At 39.0% G+C, this 25,464-nt stretch overlaps 1 protein-coding gene across 4 annotated transcripts; it reads right to left on the reverse strand.

Moving 5' to 3' along the window:
* Nucleotides 1-630: 630 nt before the first annotated feature.
* Nucleotides 631-25,248, reverse strand: spag9a (sperm associated antigen 9a). 4 transcript variants are annotated; one of them, XM_015011034.2, is made up of 32 exons: nucleotides 23,772-25,248; nucleotides 20,381-20,501; nucleotides 18,243-18,313; nucleotides 18,070-18,158; nucleotides 17,797-17,947; nucleotides 14,767-14,856; nucleotides 13,947-14,082; nucleotides 13,114-13,207; nucleotides 12,910-13,031; nucleotides 11,819-11,830; nucleotides 11,337-11,351; nucleotides 11,034-11,091; nucleotides 10,794-10,946; nucleotides 9,844-9,895; nucleotides 9,623-9,753; nucleotides 9,480-9,536; nucleotides 8,437-8,601; nucleotides 8,229-8,358; nucleotides 7,474-7,563; nucleotides 7,237-7,353; nucleotides 6,985-7,159; nucleotides 6,681-6,896; nucleotides 6,217-6,427; nucleotides 5,975-6,091; nucleotides 5,679-5,759; nucleotides 5,141-5,208; nucleotides 4,837-4,985; nucleotides 4,578-4,749; nucleotides 4,309-4,422; nucleotides 3,307-3,483; nucleotides 2,410-2,547; nucleotides 631-2,106 (listed from the first exon to the last, which is right to left on the reverse strand). In XM_015011034.2, exons 1-32 carry the CDS (start codon nucleotides 24,069-24,071, stop codon nucleotides 1,988-1,990), a joined length of 3,891 nt encoding a protein of 1,296 aa, XP_014866520.2. In that variant the 5' UTR covers nucleotides 24,072-25,248; the 3' UTR covers nucleotides 631-1,987. The 4 variants fall into 4 exon arrangements, with proteins under 4 accessions (XP_014866520.2, XP_014866531.2, XP_087864401.1 ...); XM_015011045.2 differs by lacking the exon at nucleotides 11,819-11,830 and having other exon boundaries at nucleotides 6,985-7,162; XM_088008275.1 differs by lacking the exons at nucleotides 11,337-11,351; nucleotides 11,819-11,830; nucleotides 14,767-14,856 and having other exon boundaries at nucleotides 23,772-25,243.
* Nucleotides 25,249-25,464: the final 216 nt, after the last annotated feature.

Genomic DNA, 25,464 nt, shown 5'->3' on the forward strand with positions numbered 1-25,464 from the left:
TCATTTACGGTCCAAAATCTCAAAAAATGGTTTAGTTAACCATTATAGGCTTTATGTCATAGACTTCCTATCCCATTTATTCTAACAGTTCCAAAAATAGAAGCAAGATCTGTTGATCTGTTCGGGTTTTTCTTAGATTACTTCATGCAATTAAACAGGTTCCATTAAAGTAACTTGGATTTACAGGTTTAGCATCAACAAAACCTGGCTGGGGATCAAGAAACTGAACCCCAAACTCTGGTTAATAATCACATTTGTGATTCTTATAAGTTAAGCACAGAGCAATGACTTTTTTATATTAGCCAGGTTGGTTCGGATATAAATTTTTCTAAAAAATAAAATGAAATCATAGTTTGCCTAATGATTTGAAATATTCACATATTACACAAAAGCAACAACAAAAAAAAGGAAAGCATAAGGGGGGAAATATCTACCTTCCATAGGGGGAACCATTGTTCAAGCAAAGTTGTAAGAGCTTAAGAGCATTTTTTAAAAAAAAAGAAGGGACAATTTAGCACAAATCTACCAGCATAAAATCTCAATCCAAACTCACATCCAATGTGGCAGATTTAAGTGAAGATTTCCCAGATGGTAGCTGTTTAATTCAAAACAACACAAACACACACTTGCTCGCATTAATCTAATTTATTTAACCATTATTAACAATCATGTAAACTCATTGGACTATTTTGTTCCCAATAGCCTCCTATGATATTTTGTTCATGTAGAAAGTTACATTCTGAGTCCAAACGGGCTCCTTAACAGAGGAGAAAATAAATACTGGAATGGCACACACGCACAATATAAAGTTACTGCTATGAAGTGGACTTGGTGTCAGACTTTTCCCAGCTCTGTTGATATAAAAACAAATTAAAACATCTGCATTCGTAGAGCCATCCTGCTATCATGTTACAGTCAGTCTTTAAAAGCACTCTTTATGGATGTGTCTTCCAAAAGTAACACAAAAAAAGCAATAAATGTATGAAAATTGCCTTTAAGACCTCCAATACAGGAACAAATAAAAAAAACAAAAGAGATGGACGGGGAGATTCTAGTGTGTGGTCACACCAATAAAACTTAAAACCACCTATTAACTCATAAATCCCTCGAGTCACAAATAAAAATGTCCCTTCTTCTTCTTCAATCATTTGGTTACTGTGACGTCCCTGAAAAAAAGAAAACATTTAAACGTTTTTGTTTTTTTCTTTTCCCTTCACAAAATTAAGACGCGGTAAATTACATTACTTACACTCGTATTCCTCCAGACTGTAGGTGACTTACATTTAACATTTTAAAGTGCCAATGAGCTGACGCAAACAGGAAGCACTGAGCTGATGGCACCGGCAGCCATTTATTTATTTTTTGATTTCTTTTCACCAACGGGACGGAAGTTTAACTCTAACATGGGCAAACAGATTTTAGTGAGGACACAGGACTTCCTCATGCCAACTAATGCTAACCGGGTTCTTCTATTCACAGGAAAACCTCACCAAAGTGCACGGATGTCGGGTTTTTTTTTTCTTGTGACAACCTGGATTTTAGAATTTAAATAGTAAACTGGTCTCTGAAACAATGTTTTATCCCATTACGTTTTACTCTGACAATGCAGAAAACTACAAAAATATCCCTTTAATCTTTCATAGATGAATCCTTTTAAACATTAACATGATCATTCCAATCATGCTGTAGTGCGATCTTCTTCTTCTTCTTTTTCTTCTTCTTCTATACCAGCAGCAGGGGGCATTTGGACAGTTTCCACGGGTTAACATAAACATGAGCTTACATGTTTCAAATTTATGAGGAATAAAATGGTACAAAACACTGAATAAAAATAATTAGTATTTTTTTCTTTTTTTTTTTGTAATTGTTTTGTTTTCTTTACAAAGAAGTCGTCTAGTCAGGCAGAGAGGATAGTGGAAAAAGTCGAAGCAGGACATGCGGGCTCGCTGGACGGCCCCGCGGCTGATGCAGCGGTCTGCGATGTTTTTCAGTCGTGAGGGGTTGCGACCTGCCAGACGATGAGGTGGCTTCGCTCAGCCTTGGCGGGCGCCACTGGCTGGGTGCCGGCCTGCTCGGACAAATCGTCCAGCTCGCTGCCTTCATCGCCTGCGGAGGAAGAAGATGAGTCAGATAAACAATGTTTTGTCACGGTAAACAGGCGGGACATCAGCTGTAGTGTTTTTACTTGAAATGTGTTTCTTCACTGTGTACAAAAATGCAAAACACATCCTGGTAAAATGCTTGGATGTGGTGATGTTAAATAAATGAGTGAATGACAAATCATTTAAAAACATTTTCGACATTTAATGAGACATAATACTGGACAATTCACCAGAGAAGCACCGGGCATTACGGTAGAGCTTTGCAGACATTTATGAGCCGCTGTGTTAGGCAGCGTGTTGGACTCACCGATTCTAAAATCAATGTAACCTTCTCCTCCGCTCATAACCAGGAACGTTTTGGGCTCAGATGTTGCCGTGTCTGAGGATTCAGACGGAGGATCATCAGAACCTGAATCTGCACAGCCTGGAGGTGGCACCGCTTGACCTGGGACAGAAAGACAAATAATAATAATAATAATTATTATTATTATTATTATGATAAAAAAAAAAACAGAAAGACTTTTTGTACAGATTTAATTTCTTGCATGCACAATTGCAAAACTAATCCCTTACATTACATTAAAACTGCAGCTCTGAAAATAAATCTTCTCAGCAAAATTTCTCACCTAAATTTCAGCTGGAAAATGTAACATCACTAAAACTAATGAAAATCTTAGTAAACTTGAAATAAGACAACTAACAAGTACGTTTTCAGCTTTATGTAGGAGTGGGAGCTTGTTTTAAGTCAATAATTCACTTATAACAATAAATTTTTACCAATTTGTGAGTGAATGAATCTGCCACTGGAACTAGTACTTTTTCACCAATATTAAGAAATGATTTACTTTGAACAAACTCATTTATCTTGCAGAAAACTTACTTTAAAGTTAGTTTTATTTCAACTTATTTGCACTCGAAACTAGGCAGAAAATACTTAGTAAAATTTAGTTTTTATGTTTGTTTTACAGGGCAAACACAGCTGTTTTACTTCATCGCTTATAAGGCAAAGCAAGTTTATTACTTATTTATGTAGCACTATTCATACACAAGGTAATCCAAAGTGCCTTAGAGGACATGAAAGGAAAGACGGAAAGAAGAGAACAAAGAATAAGCATAAAAGAAAGAAGATGTTATAATACAAATATTCGCGCCTGACATCTGCCTTTTCTTACCAACATTTGCCTCGTCAGCCCTCGACTCTCACCTTGAACTGTGACAAAGAACTTCACCGCATCCCGATGTCCGTGGAAGCAGAGCTGGGCGTGGGCCATGGAGCAGTACGGCACGAAGCTGCACGGCACGGCGCCTTCTGAGCAGTCATCACTGTAAACCCGGACAGCGCTGCCAGGGCGATTTGGCACTATACCTGTGGTCTTATTAGCTGAAGAGGGAAGAGAGGAAGATGTTAATAAAACCTGCAGATGCACAAAATGTGTGTATTTTGAAAAAAAAGGGCTAATAAAAGGGCCTTGTTGAAGTAAACATGACAAAAATCCAGCAATTCAGAGAGCAGTGTCCATGGCAATGAAAGTTTTCTTTCTAATTGTGGCCAGGATTGCAATCATTTCTGCACTGTCTGACCTTGTTTTAGATTAAATATATGTGAGAGGCAGGAAAGTAGAATAAATAGAGTGGCTGGAAAAGCAGGAACGGAAGGAGAAAACATGTTGGTATCCTGGTCTAAAGGAGCTCAACTCTTGATACACATTGTTTATATCCTGTATGATTATATTACTGCTTTTTTAGAGCAGATTTTAAAAATTACAGCATATTTTTATGTGGCTCGCTTGCAGAACAACAGGTGTGTTTTTGCATTAAGGAACATACATTTTACCTGAATACCAAATAGTTTTTTTTTACAATAAGTACGTAAATTATTTTGCCTTCTATATGTGATTCACTCTCTAAGAACTGCTTAAATATCCCCAGTAGGTGTGAGAGAGAGCAGCTAAAATGCTGCTTCTTAATAGATAAGATGCTCAAACAACTTTTATTTGAAGTTCTGCCTGCAAATTATGAACCGGAACCGCACTGAAATATACCAAGTCAAATCATCAATGAGTCGTATCAAAACTGAGAGTAAACATTTTAGGGTTAGCTTAGCAATTTGGCAAAGTCAGGCAATTTTGGTTCTGGATGCAAATGGTTTTGCTCTAATTCGATGCTCTACATCTTTGGGTGACGTTGTTATGAATGCTTGTGGTACCGTCAGATAACGGGATGGAGATGATGACTCCATTTCCTGTTCCCACCCACAGTCGGTTGCAGGAAACCACCAGAGCCGTGATTCTTACAAAAGAGAAGCCCAGTTTACCGGTACCTGGAATGGAAGTGAGAAGAAGCAGAGAGAAGCGAGTTCAGGACTCACGGGTGGTAAAACTGTAATAACCGTGTTCCAGAGCGATAAAACCAAGATCTCAGACAACTTTTATATGGTTTTATGTAACGAATCTCGGTCGTAAACAACATTCATACCCAGCATTTTGCTGACGTAAGGCTCGATGTCCACGTCTTGCAGGTGCTGGTAGGTGTGGGCGTGAAACAAGCGCAGCGTTGAATCCAGGCGGATGGACACCCAGATGCCGTCTCCAACCCAGGCCAGTTGGCGCACCTGACTCTCTTTTCGAGGATGAGCGTCAAAAGATTTCTGAAATTAAAAAAAAAAAATAAAGAGCAATGATGAATGTCAAGCATTACATACCTCTTGCTAACAGGGTTCATAGAACTGGGGTACCTCTATCCTCATGGCTTTGGGCTGGATGACGTAGATCTTATTTCTGTAGCCGCACCACACCTTGTCATGGACTACCGTCATGCAGCGGATAGAGTGATGAGGCCGCCCCAAATCCAACAGGTGGTAGTTGGTCAGATCCCACTGACCATCTGGAAATAAAAATAGAGTAAAAAAAACAAAAAACAGAATCGTCATCATGAGAATTTGAAGTTTTAGCAAAGAAAATTGTAAAAGAAATAAATTCTACATGATCCAAAGATAAAACTAATGTTAACTCTTCAGACGCTGCATGTCACACACTTACTGGTTCCTCTGTGGAAAATTGCTAATGTCCCATCAGCCAAAGCTACCAGCACCCTCCCTTTAACATGCCTGCGAAAAGGAAATCATATAATTTAGAGAGATCTCTTGTATGTTGGTGTATTCTCCACAATTATTGGCACTTCTGGAATAAAGCCTTAAAAAAAGTTAATATTTAACTACAGTATCAATATTGATAAAAAAAAAAATTCCACCATAACTTGATCACATTTCAAAGAAGGAAAAAAAATATGTGCTGCTAGTGAGTGTCACATCACTAGGAAAAAACAAAACGTTTTTAATGTTGTTCAGCATTTAATAAATGTACCGATATTAAATACAGTTTTTTTTTTAATATGCTAGTACACAAGTTCAGTGAAAGACTCATTTCACAGAATGCTTTTTCTTCTTCCTGCTCCCTTTTCACTCGTGCATAGTAAGTGTTGTAAGAGGAAGCATTGAGTGAATTAACTGATTGATTGATTACTTGATTGGTACAGCGAGGTGCCAATAACTGTGGGTGGTTCTGACGCTGTACTTACACAATGCCGAGGATGGAGTCTTTGAGCTTGATGGCATGAAGACACTTTCTCCATCGTGCCACAGACGAGTGGACATACAGGCTTCAGGAGGAACAGAGAGATGAATGTAAGACTTTAGTAGTGGCTTTTGAAAGAAAAACAAATAATTTAGGTCATAAATAACAACAGTAAACAAATCTGCATTTATTATGAAGGTGTCTTAACTTCCTTTCAACAAACTTTCTCATTAACGGAGGCGCTGCCTTTTCATATTAGCCAAACAAACAGCGCCCTCTGCTGTAGGCTCCTGTGCTCACCATCCGTTCTGAGCTCCCAGCCACATGGTTGGAAGAGCGCTGCTCATCCTCAGGACTTCACTATCGGACGTTTCCATGAGTTCTGGCAGGGAAGGCTCTCCGTCCTGCCCAGAACCTCTGAAGGGAAAGAAATCAGCAAGTGTCTCAGACATAATAATTTACCAATAAATGCTATCAGAGTAAATCCCATTGCTGTACCCTCTGTCTCAAGTCCCGTCCTTTTCAGAGCTGATCATTCTCACCTCTGTTCTTCAGCAGGACAGGAGTCAGCGGGCCCCACCCCCAGAGGGTCCGTAAACACGTGTTCTGTGTAAATCCTCGGCTGGTTTGGATCTGCTCCCTGATCCTCCTCTCCTTCCTCACCAACACCGGCGTTGGCCTCCGTCGCTTCTGTTGCCTCTTCGGCAGTCGGGACCCCGTCCTCTGTTGGACTTGTCTCTCTGGACAATTCAACTGAGGGAAGAGAGTTAAATGTTAGTATTTCAAACTCAAAGACTGATGTCTAGAGATTTATACGACACAAGTGTTGAAATAGCGATGCTATTATGTCACAGCACATTGTTGGAAGCAATCAAACTAAATTATACTGAATCTAAAGATGTCACATCCACTGAAACTAAGTGTCTTAAAAGTTGTTTTTTCTTTTTTTTTTTTTTGGCTGTGCATAGGTACGCTATGTTCATGTCCCTTTAAGATGTACAGCTACCTGAGCCTGAAGTGGCGCTGTACTCCGCTGGCTGCTCATTGACACCTGAGCTCGCCGTCTGAGGAACGGCGGTGACGCCTTCAGCTGCCGCCGTCCCATCGCTGCCCGTAGAGCCCACACTGGCCACGCTGCCGGCCAGCGACACCCCGTCCCCCTGACTGGCCTCTGGGTCCTGGGGGACCTCCTCCCCCGCAGGGTAATCTGAATCCAACACACCTGAAAGCAACACACAAGATTGTTTTTCTAAACTATTTAAAATATGTGCCAAGTCAAACTAAATATGAAGTGTGAGCCTTTCGCCTACCAGGCACGCTAGCGATGCAGACCACATGGGTGTTGCAGGCGTAGAAGCTGTCGAGCAGCTCAGTGGGCTGGGTGGCGTCCACTACCATGACTTTAGTGGAGGAACTGGTGCTCATGCACACCCACACACGACTGGACATCTCGTCCTGGACGATCAGCTCCTTCTCCCCTTTCTCCTGCTTTCCAACGCAACCAAATAAAGATAAACCGACACTCGTCTCTCATTTAAACATCACTTCTATGAACTCCTCACCTTGTTCTCTTGCTCCAGCTGGTCCAGGCTGCTCTGGGAACCCTTTATCTGCTTCGACGCCTCTAAGGAGGAAACCATCCGACCCCCAGACAGGTTGACCCCTGCCGCGCACCACAGCTGACGAACAGAGAAAGTTAGTTAAAAATATATTTTCAGAAAAAAAAAAAAATTACACATGAAAAGTCTTACAATTTGCTGCTTTAGTTTGTGTGTTTTCAAAACTCTTCACTTGTTTACCTTCATAGAAGCATCTTTCTGGTCCAGAGGTCGCAGGTAGACTGGGACCGGTAAGTTCATTTTGTTTTCCATCTGCCCTCCATTTGCAACCTGGAGAAACAAAACCATGTAGAAGAAACCAAACATCGTGGAAGAGCAATTAGACAAAAATAAATACATAAGAAAGCATATAAAATATGCCTCCTCTGATAATCAACACAAGAAGCTAATGTTAAAATTCAGAACATGGATCAAAAATTAAGGCAATGAGATGAAAACATTTTAAAGAGATACAAAAAGGTGAGATGAAACAAAATGGATGACAATCAGTCTTACTTGTGTCAACACTGCCTTGAACAGGATTCATACTTGAACATTTTCACATTTTATCATTTTATACCCACAATTTCTCACCTATTTTACTAGGACCTTTAAGTTCGAAACAGCAGCACAAGGCAGCAAATTATAATTTTTTCAGATTTTTCAATATCCAACTGGGAATCAGTGGAAAACTTTAAAAAAAAGCGATGTTCACAGATTCATCCAATCTGACATATTTTGAGCGATTGTGCAAAGTATTAACCCAGAGGAGCTAAGTACAGATCCACACCACACTTTTCAGATTTACATCTGAAACAAACTTAAGTTAAACTATATATCCGTTTTCTTCTTCTTGATATTTTGCTTACTGAAACAACCTAAAATAAAATCTCAGTAGTGCGCATTGCGATTATACCGTCACAAATCTGTTTAAAAAAAAATAAAACATTTCTCACCTTGTGTTTGCTCGGCAGGCTCCATCCGTGCACAGTGACCCGGCCGTCCTCTTTCTGCATGTGGGCCTTAACCTGCCGGTACTGGGCTTTCTTCTTCTCCTTGTGCGAGGGTGAGCTGCACTGCTCCGTTCTACGTAAGCGTAGAGAAACGTCGTGAGCCAGCAGGCGCGCCGTATTCACGCGTATTCCGTGTCGTTTCGCCACTCACCCTTCATTCATGAAGTCGAATATCTTGGACTTCTCAGTGGGGAACTGTGAAAAGGTGCTGCTCCTCTTCACCAGGCTCCCTGGGGAGTTGTACTTTAATTTGGACGGATCCTCGACGGTCTTCATGGCCGAGGAGCTGGAGGAGGAGCTAAACAGTCTGCTGAAGCTGCAGGGGGGTGAGGTTACAGAAAGCCGAGAGGGACACAAAGCAAACAAGGGGTGCAGGGGAAGAGCAAGGCAGGGTGGTCACCGACCAGACAGTAGAGGAGCACCAACATTTGCTGTACCACGACAAACAAGGAAGCATGCTAGGAGTTTTAGTGTAACACTTTCTATATCTGCATACAGTCCAGCTAACAACAAAACGACCAAATAATGGTGATTTCCAAATTTGGATCATTGACTGTTTAAAAAAGAAATCTAATTTAAACACATCAGATGTAACTGACTGTGCATTAAGTCACATTCTGATTTTAACTCTAATTAAATAAAATAAAGCATCAAACATATCTGCTGAAGATGTTTGGGTCCTTACTGAACTGCTCCTCTTAATACTAAATAATACATCTAATGATCTCTTTAAAAAGATCTATATATAGAGCAGAAATGTTCTTATTATGGAGTCATGAACGGGGATTTTAAGCGAGAAGCATTTGCATATGTGGTCTACCTGCAGCTTCCTGTGAGCAGACAGAATAGAAAAAAAAACATCAAAAGGCACAAAGCAGGCAGGAGACAAGAAAGATTCAGGAACACAAGGAGAGTCGTTCTCTAAGAAGTTAGTAACATCAGCAACCAATCAGTGCAATGGCTTTGGATGAAGATACATTTAAAACTTAGGAACAGTTCTTTGTCAGAGGGAAGTTTAACAAGGTTCAACAAGGTCAAATCCTCTTTACCTAATGCTGTCCATTCAAAACCAAATCCAGAAAAGAAAAGAGCAGATTTATGGGTTTTAAAGAAAAGTTAGCTTGAAGAAAAACTTGGTTTTCTGAGTAAAGTCGTGAGGAAAGTATGTAATGAAGCACGATTAGAAGGACTCACAACTGCCAGATGCTCGATTTCTTTTTTTCTGATAGAGCCGGATTTTCTCTTGAAGCCCTGCAGGAGAAGACATTATTATGACTGTCGTGTTGGCTGAAGTCTACAGACGCGCAATTGAAAGCACATGCAGTTATTTTAGTGACCTGATCATCTCCGTCCACCTCACAGCTTCCTGGAGCTCCATCAGCCGCTCCTTGTACTGATTCCTCTCCATCAACACTCTGGCCATCTCCACCCTGGTGAAGCGCTTCCTCTGAGCTGTTGGTACCTCACTCTGTGGCAAGGGAACACAGAAATACAGTCTTTAGTTTTAGGACAAAAGCAAGAAACGTCTGCAGTGCAGATGAAAGCCAAAGATACTCACATCTTCTTCATCTTTGCTTTTCTGCTTCACTTCCTCTATCTCCTGTCGCACTCTGGAAAAGATCAATTACTCCACTTAACTGGATGTACCAGAAATATTTAGCTGTTTATTAGTTTGTAGTTCTAAAGAGCTACGATCAAAAACTAACACTGTTGTCATAGGCTAATATCTAAATCACAACAAAGACTATGACTAATGCATAGTCTTCATAGGTCTTCATGGGTGATATGCTATCCTCATATTGTCTTCACGTATTTTTTTGGTTTAATAAAATCTGTCATGTTTTTCAGTGGACCAGCAGAGAAACATTATTTATTTAACGTTCAATAACAACAAAGAAATTGAAGCAAATTTATTCAGCTTAAATCAGCTGAGACAAAACAAATCCCTTCAGCTGCAGCAGCAGAGCGAGATGAGACAAGAGACCAACGTTTGGTTGACATTGGTCAGATTCTAAAGCAAAGTAGAGTCAAGTCTCTAAAGTTTTTGTGCAACTGTGGCTTTCCTGTCACATTGTTGCCTTGTATGCTACCGCAGAATAACGTGAGATGTTTGTGTAAAGGTGAGAAAAACAAGGGGAAAGGGAGGTTAGGACATCAAGTCCTGCTATATTTTTGAAGCATATGAGTCATTTTTTATGTCCTTCATGTCTAGTTTCACTGAGATCCATGGGTGAAATTTACAGCGTTCTGCTGCGTCATGACTTTGCAATGATATGACCAATTCATCTTTATGTTTATTTTCATATTACAACATCAACTGATGTCTGGGAATTATTTTCTCTGCCCTTAAGGGGTCAAATAATTGTTAGACAACAATATTTGATAAACTTACCCCGTACTTCAAATCTTGGCAGAAATGTAGGGATACAGTTCAAAGTTCCTGAATATATTAATTGGAGACATAACAGATCTGGGAGTTATATAAGTGTCCAACGTGTTACATCTTACTTTTTCAGTTCATCCTCCAACTCTCTGTTTTTCTCCTCCATCTTGTTTTTTGCCAGCACCAAAGCCTCCATCTCTCCCTGCAGCACCTCTTTCTCACAGGTCAACTCATCCACTTTCAGGATCAAGTCTTTATTAACCACATTCAGAGCATTCCTGGAAAAATAAAAGGAAGTCAAAATGAAGTTATTGCACAGGTAAACTTAAGTATATTCAAACACTCTTGTGTTTTTGCATACTGACTTTGTCTCAAGCAGCTGTGAATTTTCCTGGATTAGATTCTCGACTTCGCGACCCATTCCTGAACAGAAGAGAGAGAGAGCAATACTCATGTTTCAGGAGACATTAAATCTGCTTTAAAAAATGAACATGAATCTAAAGATCTAATATTTTAGCACTACAACTACAAAATGTAATCTAATATTAAACACAGAAAACCTCTACTGGGATACCTACTACATTCACAAAACAACAATGACGCACAGCAGCACAGCACAGGTCACATGACTGACCGGGGAGAAATGGATAGAGCAGGTGAGGTCTTACCAATCAAACTAAGGTCTGAGAAAACCATGCAATCCGAGCCAGGCAGAAGAGTAAGAAAGAGAGAAAGAGAGAGATAGAGAAATGGAGAAAAGCATGAGACAGTGAAATGACCAAAATGATGAAGAAGCCAGAGATAAATATGTAGCAGCAGACCCCACGAGCCATAAAGGAAGAGCTGCTGCCAAATCTCTCAGGCTGGTTACATTTGATTATTAAAGCATCAGAAGTCAGGAATAAAAACACGAGGCTAAAAATATACGGCTACCGCTGGAAAAAGAAAGGATTCAACTTCATCGTTCATGCAGGAAACCTTGTAAAAAAATAAAAAAAGCCGAAGAATAAACCGTGTTTTACTGACATAATGAAAATGAAGGTTTGAGGTATAACAATGGTGCATATGAAAGACGGTGACTAAAGAGGAGAAGTCAAGGGGGCATGACAGAAAACTGTAAATCAGAGGAAAAGGTTGAGATTATACACACCAGAGTACTCCACTGGGATTATGGATAAAAGCCAGAGAATGGGATACAGGAGAGAGAGAGGTGATGTTACCATGGATACAGGGCTGGGAGAGTATATAACAGCTGGACCAGAGCACACAGTGGGGAACAGAAGTGTGGAGCAGGTGAAACTGGCCTCTATTAACAATATTATGCTGCTGCTGGTGGTTTATTTTATAATATACCAGTTAGGACAACTAGGATTTATAGTAATTTGCAGAAATATTTATGCCTCGTTTTGTCACAAAACGTGGAAACCAATATTTGTATATATTGTTATTTCTTGTCACAGACCAACACAAAGAAATGAGTCATTCTGACTCCACAAAATCAGTGATTTTGATTACAACAAATAACAAAAACAATCACAAAATCCAGGATGGACTGATAATAATCATAAATCAAATTATAAGCAGGCAGACCCAATTCAATAACTAGATTAATTCTAGGTATCAGAGTAGATTGGGCTGAATGCATGTACAGGCCACACTTTTCAGAAGTTTATTTTAATTAAAAATGATATAACTTTTTTTTTTTCATTTCCCTCCCATTTTACAGTTTGTCACTGCTTTCATTTGGTCTAGAACAAAGAAAAGGAAACACAGAAGTTTGTGGTTGTAAAGTGACAAAAGCTTCAAGGTATAAATAATTTCCTTAAGCTCTGCAGCTGGCAGTAAAGTTAAACAGGTTAACAATAGCAATAATATAATGTTAGTGCCAAGTATATATATAACTGTTATGAACTACATGGCAAAGTTAAAAACAGATCAAAGTCACTCATTGTGATGGTAAAGAGTAAAAATCCAGGACCCACAGTTCACCTTTCCTTCTTAAAATGTGTGAAAGACAAAAAAAAAAAAAAAAACAGAACAGTGTGAAACATTTTATCTTGACGACTCAGAAAACACACAAAACGTGAATGCTGTTTATATTCTTTCTTTGACCATGCTGTAACATAGCATCCAAAAATGGAGCTTCATTAGACAAATGTTGTAAATATTACAGGATAAAAAGCAATCACTTTCAAATCATCCCCCAGGAATGTTTTCTGTTCAAACGTAGTTTTAACTCACCCAGCAGGTCGGCCCCTTCATCCACGTCCCCTATGAGCCCCGTGCCAGCAGACGACAGCTCCTCAAACAGGGAGTCTGTGTTTCGGTCAAACGCCAGGTTTTCGATACCTTTCGTGGGAGTGCTGGGAGAGCAGCCGTAATGAGAAAACTCTGTTTTAGAACACAGAGAAAACTTGATGCAAACCTGAGCGCCTGTTGCTCTACCTGCAGGGTTTGTATGCAATCAGATCCATGTCCAGCTCTGGTGTGGACTCAATAATGTCCTGCACCTCTGAGTTTTCCTCATTGTCAGGCAAACCTACACAGGAAAGACAGCAAACACAACTAAGAGAAGCAAGAGAACAAGACGTCTTGTTGAACACTAAAAAGTTTATAGGTGGCAGTAAAGAAAAATATTTTTATATATGCAGTTTGAATATGCATCATTGTGCATGAACGAGAAAACCTAAAGTAATAAAAAAAGGTCAACTACCTAGAAAAGCAGCATCTATTTTCAGCTGAATATACATAATGTTCAACAAGTTTTTTTAAAAATAAAATCTTAAAAGAGAGCTGAGCCCAATTTAATCTGATGTTTTTACAGAGTCTATCTGTGTAAAACTAAACCCACAGCTTGCAAATACAGTCACAATTGAATGGGGAAGATTAAAGTGTATTCATATATTACAATGGCCCAGTCAAAGCCCAAACCTAAATTTAACTGCAAACATATGATTTCCATTCAATGTGAGTGAGCTTGAGCTAGATTTTAAGAAGAGTGGAGAAAATGTTTGTCAAAGACGTGCAGAGACTTGCTGGGAAAGACTCGCTTTACCACACTCAGCTGTAATTGCAACAAAAGGTGCTTCTGCAGAATATTAATTAGCAGAATTGAAACTCAAACCACCTTTCTCAAAGTTTTGCATGTAAAAAACATGCATCGGTTTGCAGCGGATTTAGTTTTGGCTCCCCATCTCGTTGGCAAATCAGATCAAATCTGAATAAAATACTTTGAAGTTAAACAACAACTGAATGAGGCACTGGATGTAAGAACGTACCGACTGATATGGATCTGGTTCCTGGTGCAACCTGCACCTCTGTACTCTTACTGTCCCCATCTTCTCTCTCTATGTCTGCGAGCGTGGTCGACATCGGTGTTGCCAGTTTGGAGCCAGTGATGTTTGACAGTTCATCCTTTTACGGAATAGGCAATTAGTTAGAAAGAGAAAATGTTAAAGGATCTAAATGAAATGGCAAATTAAGCCAAAATATTATAAAGTGAAAGGGCAGATTCAGATCACAACACAAACAGAACAAACAGATAAAATACAAAGTCGACACACCACTACAGACTGTGGAGGGCTTAACACAACATCCACAAACAGCTACACAGAAGGGATTTACACAGCAGGATGAATCTACACGACATTAATCCACAGAGGATCATAAACTAAAAGCTGCTTCAGAAGAAACCTGGTACAAAACTACAGCATTTAAAGAGCAGGCTTTAAAGGTTTGTTACTGTACAGTGGCATGATGGTTAATGAACACGAATGAAGCACAAGCAGAAAGCAGCCAAAATTCAAAACTCACGCCTTTTTAATTGAAATAAAAAGAGGCCAGATGCAACCAGGCTGTTGTTGGCGTTAACACATAAATAATTAAGCAGTTCCCATTTGTGCACGTTGGCTTTGCCTTCAGACAGAGGCATGGTTGCATGTGGCGCTGCACAGCACAGGGGGTCTTGTGAGGTTCTCTAAGTGATGCAACTCTTTGGAAAAAGATGAAACTACAGCAGACACGCATGCAAACAACAAACTGTGGCGTCGGCAGTCAGAGTGCCGGCCGGCCGGCCGGCACAGACACTCGTCCAACTACCTTGCAGTCGTCTGCCAGTGATTTTCCCCAAGCAGGGTCCTGCGCACTCTTACCCTCCTTTTCCTTTTGAGGGTCGACAAAGTCCAACTGCTTGCAGGAGTGGGGTAAGGGGGGGAGAGTAAGAATGAAGCTTGCATGTGCAGAAGCAGTTCAGCAGAAATGCAGACACTGAAAAGTGTGCATGACGGTGAAGTGAATGGAAAGCCTGTGAGCCTATGTGGAAAACTATTAGTGGTTCTCACTGTTTGGCTCAGGGGAGGCTGAGTGTTTTGAGATGATCTCAAGAAATCAAATTTAGCTTAAAAATTAAAAGGGCGAAACAACGAGACAACAAAAACACTAGTACTTTTTTTGGTTTTTTACAACAGATTGTTGAGGCTGTTTGTGTCGTAAAAGTATCTTTCACTTTCATTTAATAGCTGTGTTTGTATAGTTCAGCTACCAATGACTGTTCAACTGAAACGTCTTTACTCAGCTCGCCTCTCATTTTACCTCAGCATATTACCGCAAATAAAGAACCACAAATTATTTAAATTAGCTAAATATAAAAAGAGAAAACAGCATTTGAAACACAAATAAATCTAATAAAAATGATTTCCAGCCCACAATTAAAACTTTGTCGTCATCAAGTTACTGTAATTCTTACTTGCAACAATTTTGTCCAGTCTCTGAAACCAGAGAACTGAAAAATGATACGTATTATATTCAAAATAATGCATAATCATTTTATTTGAGGAAGGTTAAGATATTTATGAAGTGGAATGAACTAAACACTCTAACCTCTGCAGATGTTGCCAAAACTCTACCACTTTAGCTTTTTTATGGCGGGAATTTGCTTTAAATCTTGATTGAAATGAGGGAGTGTTCAAAAATAAATTTCAGGATTGCACAAAATTAAACCTGCAATCAGAATATTATGTCTAAATATTCTGATTAACCAACATTTCACATTTATTCTCATCCTTTCTTCTCATGTCCTCACCACTCTATAAGCTTCAGTGTCTTAATCCATGTCAGAAAACCATTAGCATTAAAAGTATAAATGCAGAGAACCTCAAATACAACCATAAAGTTGTAACTGCACTATCATATGTACTGAGAGATTACATTTGATATATTTTGCAGCTTTAATTGACTAAAATCTCATTTGAACTGTGTTATAGCTCTGCCTTGGAGTGACCTGCTGGCTTCTTTTCAATGACCTTATTGTTAGCTCACAGGAAAGTGTTAATGAGGACAGAACAGCTGCAGGATGCTTGCTTTAAAAGGAAACAGTGCTTGAAACCATTCTCCATTTACCTCTGGAAAAAAACATTATTTTGCATCAAAGCTTCACAGGCAAGATAGAGTTGTTAGTAAGTTAGCACTTCAGTCAATCACTTGCTGAATCACTATTAGCATTAAGGAGAGATATTTAATTGCTGCAAAAGTACTATTTAAAAAAAATAATACTGTAAATATGCAATTTTTAGATGCAATGAAATGGTTTTATCAAAATAAATGATATTGCAGACAATGACTAACATGCAGCTACATGCATTTAATTAAATCTATCTTTAGGCTGCAGGAAAACTCTGAGCTATAAATAAATATGACCTCACTGTTAAAACAAAAAAGCCATTGTTCATAAAAAAAGCTACTCATGTTAAAAAAAAGTCCCAAGCTTTTACAATTAACCTCCTGCGATTATATAACAGCCAATCGGATTGCAGCTTTCTCTCTATGTGACTGGATATGGACCATGCATCAGCATCGCTCCCATCATGCTTTGCTCTGCAGCGCTAATGTCCCATTTTTAACAACAATAGTTAAAAATAAAAGTAAACTGCGAAGTGATGAAATAATGCTGCCGCGCTCCTGGTCCGAACTGCCACACACTCTAACATACTGAGGAAAAATATGTGTTCTAATATTACTGTGTTATTGAAACAAAAAAGAAACTTAACGCTTAAAATTAATCCCAGTTTCTAGATATACATCAATTAAAAACTCGCAACACACAGTGTTGTGGAAAACAATCTGCTCAGCAATTACAGACTCCAGTTTGCTTCTTTGTCAAACTGGAATGTTTTGAATCATCAAACTAATTTTATAATCAGACAACTATTACTAAGTAATTACAGAATTCTGTATTTAAATTAAAGTTTCATTTATTAAGGGAAGAAACTATACAAACTGTGTTTTTGGAAAGTCAGCAATCCGAAACTCGGAAACTTGGAAAAGTGGACGCTCGGTCCTTCCAACCATTTTGTACAGCTGAATGGTTGCTATGGGAGATTCAAGGATTTCTCAAACATGTATGAAAGAATCAAGGAAACACTCCAGGTGTGTTTATGATGATAAATAACATCAAAACATGATGTAAAGCTCTAAAAAGTTGACTTGACATAATACTGCCCTTTAAATGCAACATGAAAATAATGGTAGCACATCTGTAAAGGGGACAAAGCACTTTTTTCACAGAACTGTAAATTATTAGTAGAATCCAACTGTAGTGAAAAAGGTAATAACAATAAACATTTAAGTGACACATTTAATTATCTCCGCTGGCCACTAAGGGAGAGGCAGCTTGCATATTCATCAGTGGTTAAAGGAGAGTCTGACAACAGAGGTGGCCTTGTCAGAGACCAACTAAAACACACACACAACCCCAATCAAAGACACTCTTATTTTTTTAGTGGATCTGAGCCCAAGATAATAGGTCAAAATGCTTCAGTAGAAAAACCTGGAACAGACAATACATGTGGTTAAATAGTTTAATCACTTTTGTATACTTATGTTTTAATGTGAGAAGATGTCAGCGTGTTTTTCATAAGGTTTCTAATTCAGAATGACAACCAATGGACTAGTTTGAGACGCCACGGAGCTCAGAACCTGACATGTGAAGACAAAGGTTCCTGCATGACAGAAAGCCTTTCCCAAATGTCTTTGTGTATCGGAAGCCTGAGGTAGCTGGATAAGACGTGAAACTTCTCTCTGATGGACGAATCTCACTAAAATAATCCAGGGATAACCGGCCAAGACACCCACCTTCAGACTAGTGTTGGAGCACAGCTGAGCTGAGTCGGTAAACCTCCAGCCGTCTGTGCCTGGCGTCTCCACTCTGGTGTGGGAATCTGGGATTATCACAGACGCTCCACCAGACGAGGGGAAAATCCCTAAAGAAAGAGGCCGCTCTCTCCTAAAGAGATGTTTCAAACAATGGTTTGAGATCACAAGTAGCAGGTCCCCAGACAAAAGAAACGAGACTGATTAAATGTGAACAAGTTCCTGTCCATCTATCGCAACGCAACTTCGCCTCACCTGACCCGGCCACCAGTCGTCGACTCTGATGTTTCATTTATTTGCTGCAGTTTGATCCTCTCCACATGCTCCATGTAATTATGGATCATCTGCAGAAGTAAAGGCAAAATACTCAGAGAATATTGGTGATTTACTTTATAATAGTCCCTTCTCTCCTCTTTCTTTCTCTGTACCTCGGAGTGCCGCTGATGCAGAGAGTTGTATTCCTTCTTCAGTTCCAGCTCTCGCTCTTCTAACCTGCTGACTGAATAAGACGGAAACACTTTTCAGTTTCATATGGACATTTTTAAACATGTAAAGCCGGGAGAGATGCCAGAAATACATGGGATACCAAAATATGTGAAAGACCAAACCAACACAAACATAAACTTTAGTGATTTTTAAAGCCTGTACATGATTGTTGACTTAAATGTGTAATGCCCTATGTTATAAATTCAAGTTTATAAATACTTTTCACTCATCCAGGCTAACCTTACAGGAAGCAGAGGGAATAATATCAACCAACAGGGTTTCGGTGTTGGGTCGATGCACAAAATGGCAAAAAGACATAATCCTTTGTTAGTGAACCAGCTCTAGACTAAACCGTGTTGTGAGCTGCTGCTGCTGCAGACAGATTTACAGAGGAAAGCCTGAGTACTATCCATAACAGCTGCTCCAGATGTAACCATGTTGCCGGATGATGTCTCACTCGAGCGCAGATTTTGACACAAACGGAGGGATTTTATTTAGCTGGTTTGACTCATCAAATCTCAAGAAACGAATATGGAAGTGACCAGAGATGGGTTGCGCAACTTCCTGAGTGAGAATATGACAAATTGATGTAAAAAAAAGTTCTGGTGATGCTACATTGTACTTTCCATTGGACCATGTATAGCTTTGATTATAGAACCTGTTTAGTTGGGCTTTAGAACAATGAAAACATTTTTGGCGTGAAAATAAAAATAAAAATCTGATTACTGACATTTGCTTCTGCTTGCGGTGCCGATCTCCAGTGTTCACTGGGCAAGAGATAACTGTGCTTAGGAATATTAGGAAAATTTTATAATGTCGCCCATCTAAAAAAACTGCTTGGCATGAGAACATTCTTCCTGCTCAAGAGATCGCTGCTAAGGAGCTAAAGGTCACAGATTGCAGTGGTCTTAACAATAAGACCACTGCAATGAGTCTGGGCAGTTCTCTGGCACATTGAGATTCTGTTTAATCCTCCCCTGACTATTACCTTATCGACTGCACAGTAGCTGTGGACTATGACTCTAAAGGCAATCAGATCAAGCACTTCAACATGCAGGAATGGATGAATGATTTACCACAGGGAGTGGCGGTGATTTAGCTCCAACTCCTGACCGATCAAACTGCGTGTTCACTGAAAGGGCCACATGTATTTTAGCGCTCAGTGAGTCAAAGAGAAACATGAATACAAGGACGTGGGGGAATAAATGAGCATCTATCCTTTTCCAAGCTCTAAGTGAATGACTCACTTCAACCAGCTCTGCTGCTTTGTGCACAACTCCGTCTGCAAATCCAAAATTTTCCACCAAGACAGAAAGTATTAGCCAAATTCTTCTCAGTCGTTTAATCCAGTGAGATGAGTGGTAATGCACGGCAGTATTATAGGAAATGACACAAATCCCATAATCCCATTACTATTTCCCAGCACAAAGACAGATCTGAAAAGTATGTATGAGGTATTTTGGCTTTATATCCTAATGCAGGCAAGTCCTCCTGACCAAATTTACATGGAGCGACTTTTAGGTTTTCAACATATTTTTAGTGTTAAGTTCCACACAATTTCAGACTCAACATAACAGTGAAAACATTCATAGCAATTATGGCATTTATCATATCGTTTATCAATTATTGTGAAAAATTTCTTATCATGATAAGAATTTTGATTTGTTATTGTCATGATAAATTTCAATTAATGTTAAATAAGAGGGAAAAAAATGAAAGTATCTCCAGAAGTGTTATTTTTGCTATTTTGTCCACTTTTTCATTTTGAAGCATTAATAAATAGTAATTTCAAAAACATCATTAAATGCAGTTGCTGTGTGCATTTTAGTGATATAAAATCACACTTTTTTTTTTTTAAGTATGTAGCGTTTTTAAGAACCCTACTTCAAATGGGAAGATTTTTCAAACCCAGTATTTGTTTATGTGACACACAGTCATACAGTTACCTATGATGTACGTAATAAATCGTTTTTTTCTAGTCATAATCTTTATAGTTATCACAATATCTTGCGATAAAATTCTGAGTCCATATCGCCCACCCCTGCCATGAGAATCAGTGTTTTTGTCTGTGAGAGCTTACTCTGTTCTGCATAGTTCTTGATTTTGAGCTCCAGTTGCCGTGAATGAGACTCCATCCGGTCCACATGGTTCTGCAGGTCCTTCTTCTCCTGCTCATGAGTGTCTTCAAATTCAATGAACTTCTACTTGAAACAAACACAGACAAACGCAGAAGGCTCAGTCATACAAACTGGAATTCATTTCAGTTTGTATGAAAAGTCAACAAAAATCTTGTCTAGCGTTCACAATTTGAAACGAGTAAAGGCTTTGTTTTGTTTTGCTTTTCAGTAGCAACGCCACTGATACCCAGGGTTGCCACAGGATTATAAGGAACCATTAACTGTTTTATGCTAAATGATTTAGAAATGTCTGAATTATAGATAAGATGTTTCAGTTTTTTCTGGTCCCCTCTGGGCGGGCTCCCTGATGGGAAAATATGTCTGCATACGTCCACTTCCTGTCCAGCCAAGCAAGCCAAGACCCTGATGTCGCTCTCCTGCTTCCTGTTGGCACACAGCTCTTCCTTTGCTTTGAAAAACAAACACTGAAACAGCCTTGCACTTAGAATGGATGCAAAGTTAAAACAATACCTTCATTAAATGTCAATTGCTTTAAAAATAAATGTGTTTATTACATATCTAAAGTGAAAATGTTGTATTATCAATAAAAGCAACCCTCTGGTCTTAAAGAGTTACTAAAGCTAACTTGGAAGGAAAATCAAATCCATAATCTTACTGCTGATTCAATGACAAAGTTACGAACTGGGATGCATTATTCGTTCTGCTGGATAGATCCCTGAACGTACACAAAACCAATTACTTTCATCTAGTAATCAATTTCCATAATTTAATTTTATCTCTGCGTCTTTTAATAACATGAGAATAGCGTCAGATAAAAGCTAATCCTGCTGTAAAGGCCAGTTTGTGGAAGCTGACTTTCTCACTTCACTACAAGCCATGAATTCAGTAAATAAAAAGCAAATAAATAAATAAAATTAGGTTCATCTGGAAGCAGCATCCTTCTTCTAGTGCACTTGGGCTCTTGTCTGCTGAGGCTTAACACCAAAACAGTAAGACAATAGGAAAAGAAAAAGAAAATGGAGGCTGGAAGATGTTTCTAATTTGACAAAGGATCACATGACCTGGAAGTAACCAGGAGGCTGGATGTGTCCCTTCACTCTTCCACAGAGATATTAAGAAAAAAAAAATTGCCATTAATAATCAAGCAAACATCTTTTTTTATTATTTTAAACCATTTGTTTTTGGACTGAATTCACTGTCTGTGTGTGTTTGTGTCTCCTGTCTCCCTGCTTCTGTGTTGCATTCTGGGACAGCTTCCCCACTGTGGCAGAGCCGTGGGCCAAAGACACAAACTGTGGCAGACGCTCCGACTCGCATCACATCGACGTTTATACAACACTGTGGCACACTGCAGACACCACAAACAAACACGAGCACAAGTTGGGAATTAAAATATTTAAAACAGATGAAGAAAACGCACGCTTACCATGCAAATGTGCTGTGAAAGGAGCTTTACCTTTTAAAATGCATAGGCTACTTCACTTTTTTTTTAAACATATAGGCTTCATTACAGCAGCCTTCAATGAGCTTTCCAAATCCCTAAAAAGGAATGTGATTGTTTATCTGTGATGTTTCTACTAAAGCTTTTAAATTACCATGATGGAAGAGAAAAGACAGAGATTATAAAATAGAGGTTTGCATGATGGATGCTCAAAGATGATAAAAAAGCATCACACTTTGTGCTTTGAAGAAGCAGCATTTTACTGCTTCACTCAAAAACCGCAAGCAGGGATCATCGATTTCAAGCTTCATCAGCTCTTAATAATGTAATAGTACAATAATAAAAAAAACAATAAAAATATAGCTTGCAACCACTGCTGGAGAAAGGAAAGCGTGAGGCTGGGAGGATTTTTGTAACTGACCTAACCAATAAAAACATAACAATAATCATGAACTGACAATCTGAAATAATACTTTGTTAAGCAGGTTAAAGCTGAACCACAGTTAACTGCCTCCACTGCAGCTTCAGACCTTCTTTGTTTTGGTCATTTTGTATCCGACTTTTGTTGTCTTGAGTTGCCTTCAACAGGAGTTTTGTACCTGTTTTGACAGCCTACGATATAAAGTAATTCCCTATATTCTCCTGGTAGTTTGTTGTAAAGATAAGTGGTTGTACAATGCTAATAAATAATAGGATGTTTGCAGTTGTTTTGGTTTGACCGGTAGTCGCAATCTCTCATGTCATGTAAGAGTTGACAAGTTATAAAACGCAACGTTTTCAGAACATAACAAACAGATTTGAACCTTTTCGTGACTTTTTTTCCCCCATAATTCTTGAAAATAGAACTACTCAGATAAAATAAATGCATATTTTTTTCATATATTAGTGTGAACTGACGTTAGAAAAAGATGAAATAGAGGCAGGCAAAAATGTGTGAACATTTGCATTGTGTTTTAGCATTTTCCAGCTTTTCTATACCACTATATTTCATATTACTAATTTTAGGGAATGTTTCTAAGTATGTGTGCATTTTTTAGTACATTAATTAAAACTGCATTTTTTTCTATGGTGTTCCACTTATGACTGAAGTGTAGCCAGTTATTCTTTACAATTCAGTCTTATATTTTACATTCTGAATTATTTTTTTATTATTATTTATTTAAGAATACATAAACAATAAAGGTTTCATTGTATTTACTTCCATCATCCTGAAAGCAGAACTTACACATATATAATGCTCAAAAGTGGAAAAACTACACAGTTACTGTCATTTTATCCTTACTCCAGCTGAAAGTACTTCAGCTTTGTGTTAATTATACTAGCAATAAATGCCTTCCTTTTGTTTCTTAACCATTTAAAAATCTACCTAATATAAATGCTGATGGTTAAGGCAAATTTATATCAACAGCTGCATGTTGTTTATGCCTATCTGTTTCAGGCATTTAGACATGCACAAATGAAGGAGAGTGAGGGGCCCAAATCGCTGAGTCACGTCACCTGCTCCTTCACTCTGGTCCCCACAGGACTCAGACGTGACTTCACTATCTGATGCAATGACCAAGCTCGAATATTACAAGTGCACATCTGCTAGGAGGCTGAGCCTACATTGCTTTTTTGGATGTGCTGATGTACTACATAGTGACTACTGTGTTATTGCACTGACTCCTTCACCAGAAAACACGTCGACTATAACTACTGGGTCTGCTGTTAGTCTTGTTTACATCCTCAGTGAGCTCCGTGGATGCTGCCACGCCACGTGGATTCACCACTCAGGGATGCTGGGAGGAGAATGCACCTCAGGCGGCTCTCGCTAACCCTCCAAAAAGACAACAGCTTGTTGTTTTTTGTTTGTTTGCTTGTTTGTTTCGTCCCCCCTCTCCCTTTCAGCCCACCTCCTCCGCATGTTTCCTCAGCGCTTTCTCCCGCTCGTACTGGGTGATGAGCTGCTCGTTGTCCTCCTTCAGCAGCTCCAGCTCCACTTCGTGCTCCTGGTTCTCCGCGAACACCGAGTCCAGGTTCTCCAGTACGGCCACGACCAGCGGCATCAGCTCCTTCACCACGTCCTCGTCGTACTTGCCGATGAGCCTCTCGAACTCGCGGTAGATGGAGCTGGCCAGGCCCGAGACCCGCTCCGACATCATCGCAGATGTCCCCGGGTCGTCCTGGTACACAACTCCGTCTTCCAGCTCCATTTTTAGTCCTTTTCCCTTACAGCAAAAAAGGACCGGCCGGTGTGGGGTTTTGTCCGCGTTACCCCGCCACTATGAACGCATATATCCCCTAAATTAAAATACGTTTTCGTTAAATAAACGGACACATTTGTAACGGCGTACGGATATATAAGCTACGTGGATATCTTCCTATTTATTCCAAGCTCGTCTCGTGCTCCCTTCATGTGCTCTCCGAAAGTTTGGGCTTCCAATTCATCTTTAGATAAACACCACAACGTTTAGCGTTCAGACACAAAATTGTTTTTCATTCGCAGAAAAGCACAAATACAAATCCCCATTAGTCATTTATAAATCGGTATAAACGATTTTCTAAAAGTCGTTTATACCGAAAAATATATATAACTTTATCTTTTTCATGTATTTATTTTCTTTTTGGTTTATTTTTTTTATTATTATTATTTGTGCAATACGGTTGTAATTAGAGAGATGACATACCTAATTTGAGATTGTATGTTCACGTGCTAAGGTCTGAATTTACAACATATCCAACGATCTTTGAACCCACCGTCCAACAGCTGAGTCGTTGACTGTATCACGTGATGACGTCACATCATGCTACAAACGTAGACCATTTGCTGAGACAAACTGTTGTGCTCATACTTCGTCAATACCTTTTTTTTTTAAAGTAAAAAAGTATTACCATTATTTTTCTTTATTTTTTTATTTATTTATTTTTACTTTTTGCTCATAGATTGGATACGTATGGAAGGTTCTAATACAATCAAAGCATTACAGAAATCTGTAACTCAAGCTATGTTCTATTATTACTCACCAGATTAGATGGCATGGCATGTTGAACAATAGATATTTCATCTCTTAGAATAGGATAATATAAAATTATCCTTCATTGACCCTTTGTGTGTCATCAGCAGTTCCAGGCGAACGCACAGATACATACAACTATCAATAAAAATAAGAGAGACTATACAGTATGGCCAATTATGCTGCACAGGAAAAAAATCCTAGTTATGAAAAATAGTGGAAAGAAGATTGTAAGAAATGTATAAGTTATAATGTGGTAATATAAAAATTTGTGCAAAAAAAAACAACAGTTTTGAAGAACAACTCTGATAAATCATCTTTCTTGTGCTGGAGTTTAACTCTGTCTAATACAGAGCATAAATAAAAACAGATAAAAAGCACAAGAAGATCAGTAGCCTTGGTTTGCTGGCACTGACTGTCTGAGTTTTGCCAATTATTTAACAGACCGGTTCTCACTTTGGGAGACTGATTCCAAAAGCTTGAAGTCACCCTGCTTTAGTTCATGGTGTGTTTTTGATCATTGTTCTGTCAGACTACATGAGCTTAAGCTTCACTTCTCCCTCTGTTCGTTGTTTGTTCTTATTCCATCCAG

Source organism: Poecilia mexicana, unplaced genomic scaffold (assembly GCF_051168715.1).
Source record: "Poecilia mexicana isolate PSO_F unplaced genomic scaffold, ASM5116871v1 scaffold_8, whole genome shotgun sequence".
Classification (NCBI taxonomy): Eukaryota; Metazoa; Chordata; class Actinopteri; order Cyprinodontiformes; family Poeciliidae; genus Poecilia; species Poecilia mexicana.

What these genes read in the sequence shown, in the direction of transcription:
- spag9a (XM_015011034.2), bottom strand. Translation starts at nt 24,071, where the DNA reads ATGGAGCTGGAAGACGGAGTTGTGTACCAGGACGACCCGGGGACATCT. An exon ending in CACTGGCAGACGACTGCAAG is followed by an intron (nt 14,083 to 14,766) that starts GTAGTTGGACGA and finishes ATTCCGTAAAAG; the next exon opens with GATGAACTGTCAAACATCAC. An exon ending in TTACATTGATTTTAGAATCG is followed by an intron (nt 2,107 to 2,409) that starts GTGAGTCCAACA and finishes CTTCCTCCGCAG; the next exon opens with GCGATGAAGGCAGCGAGCTG.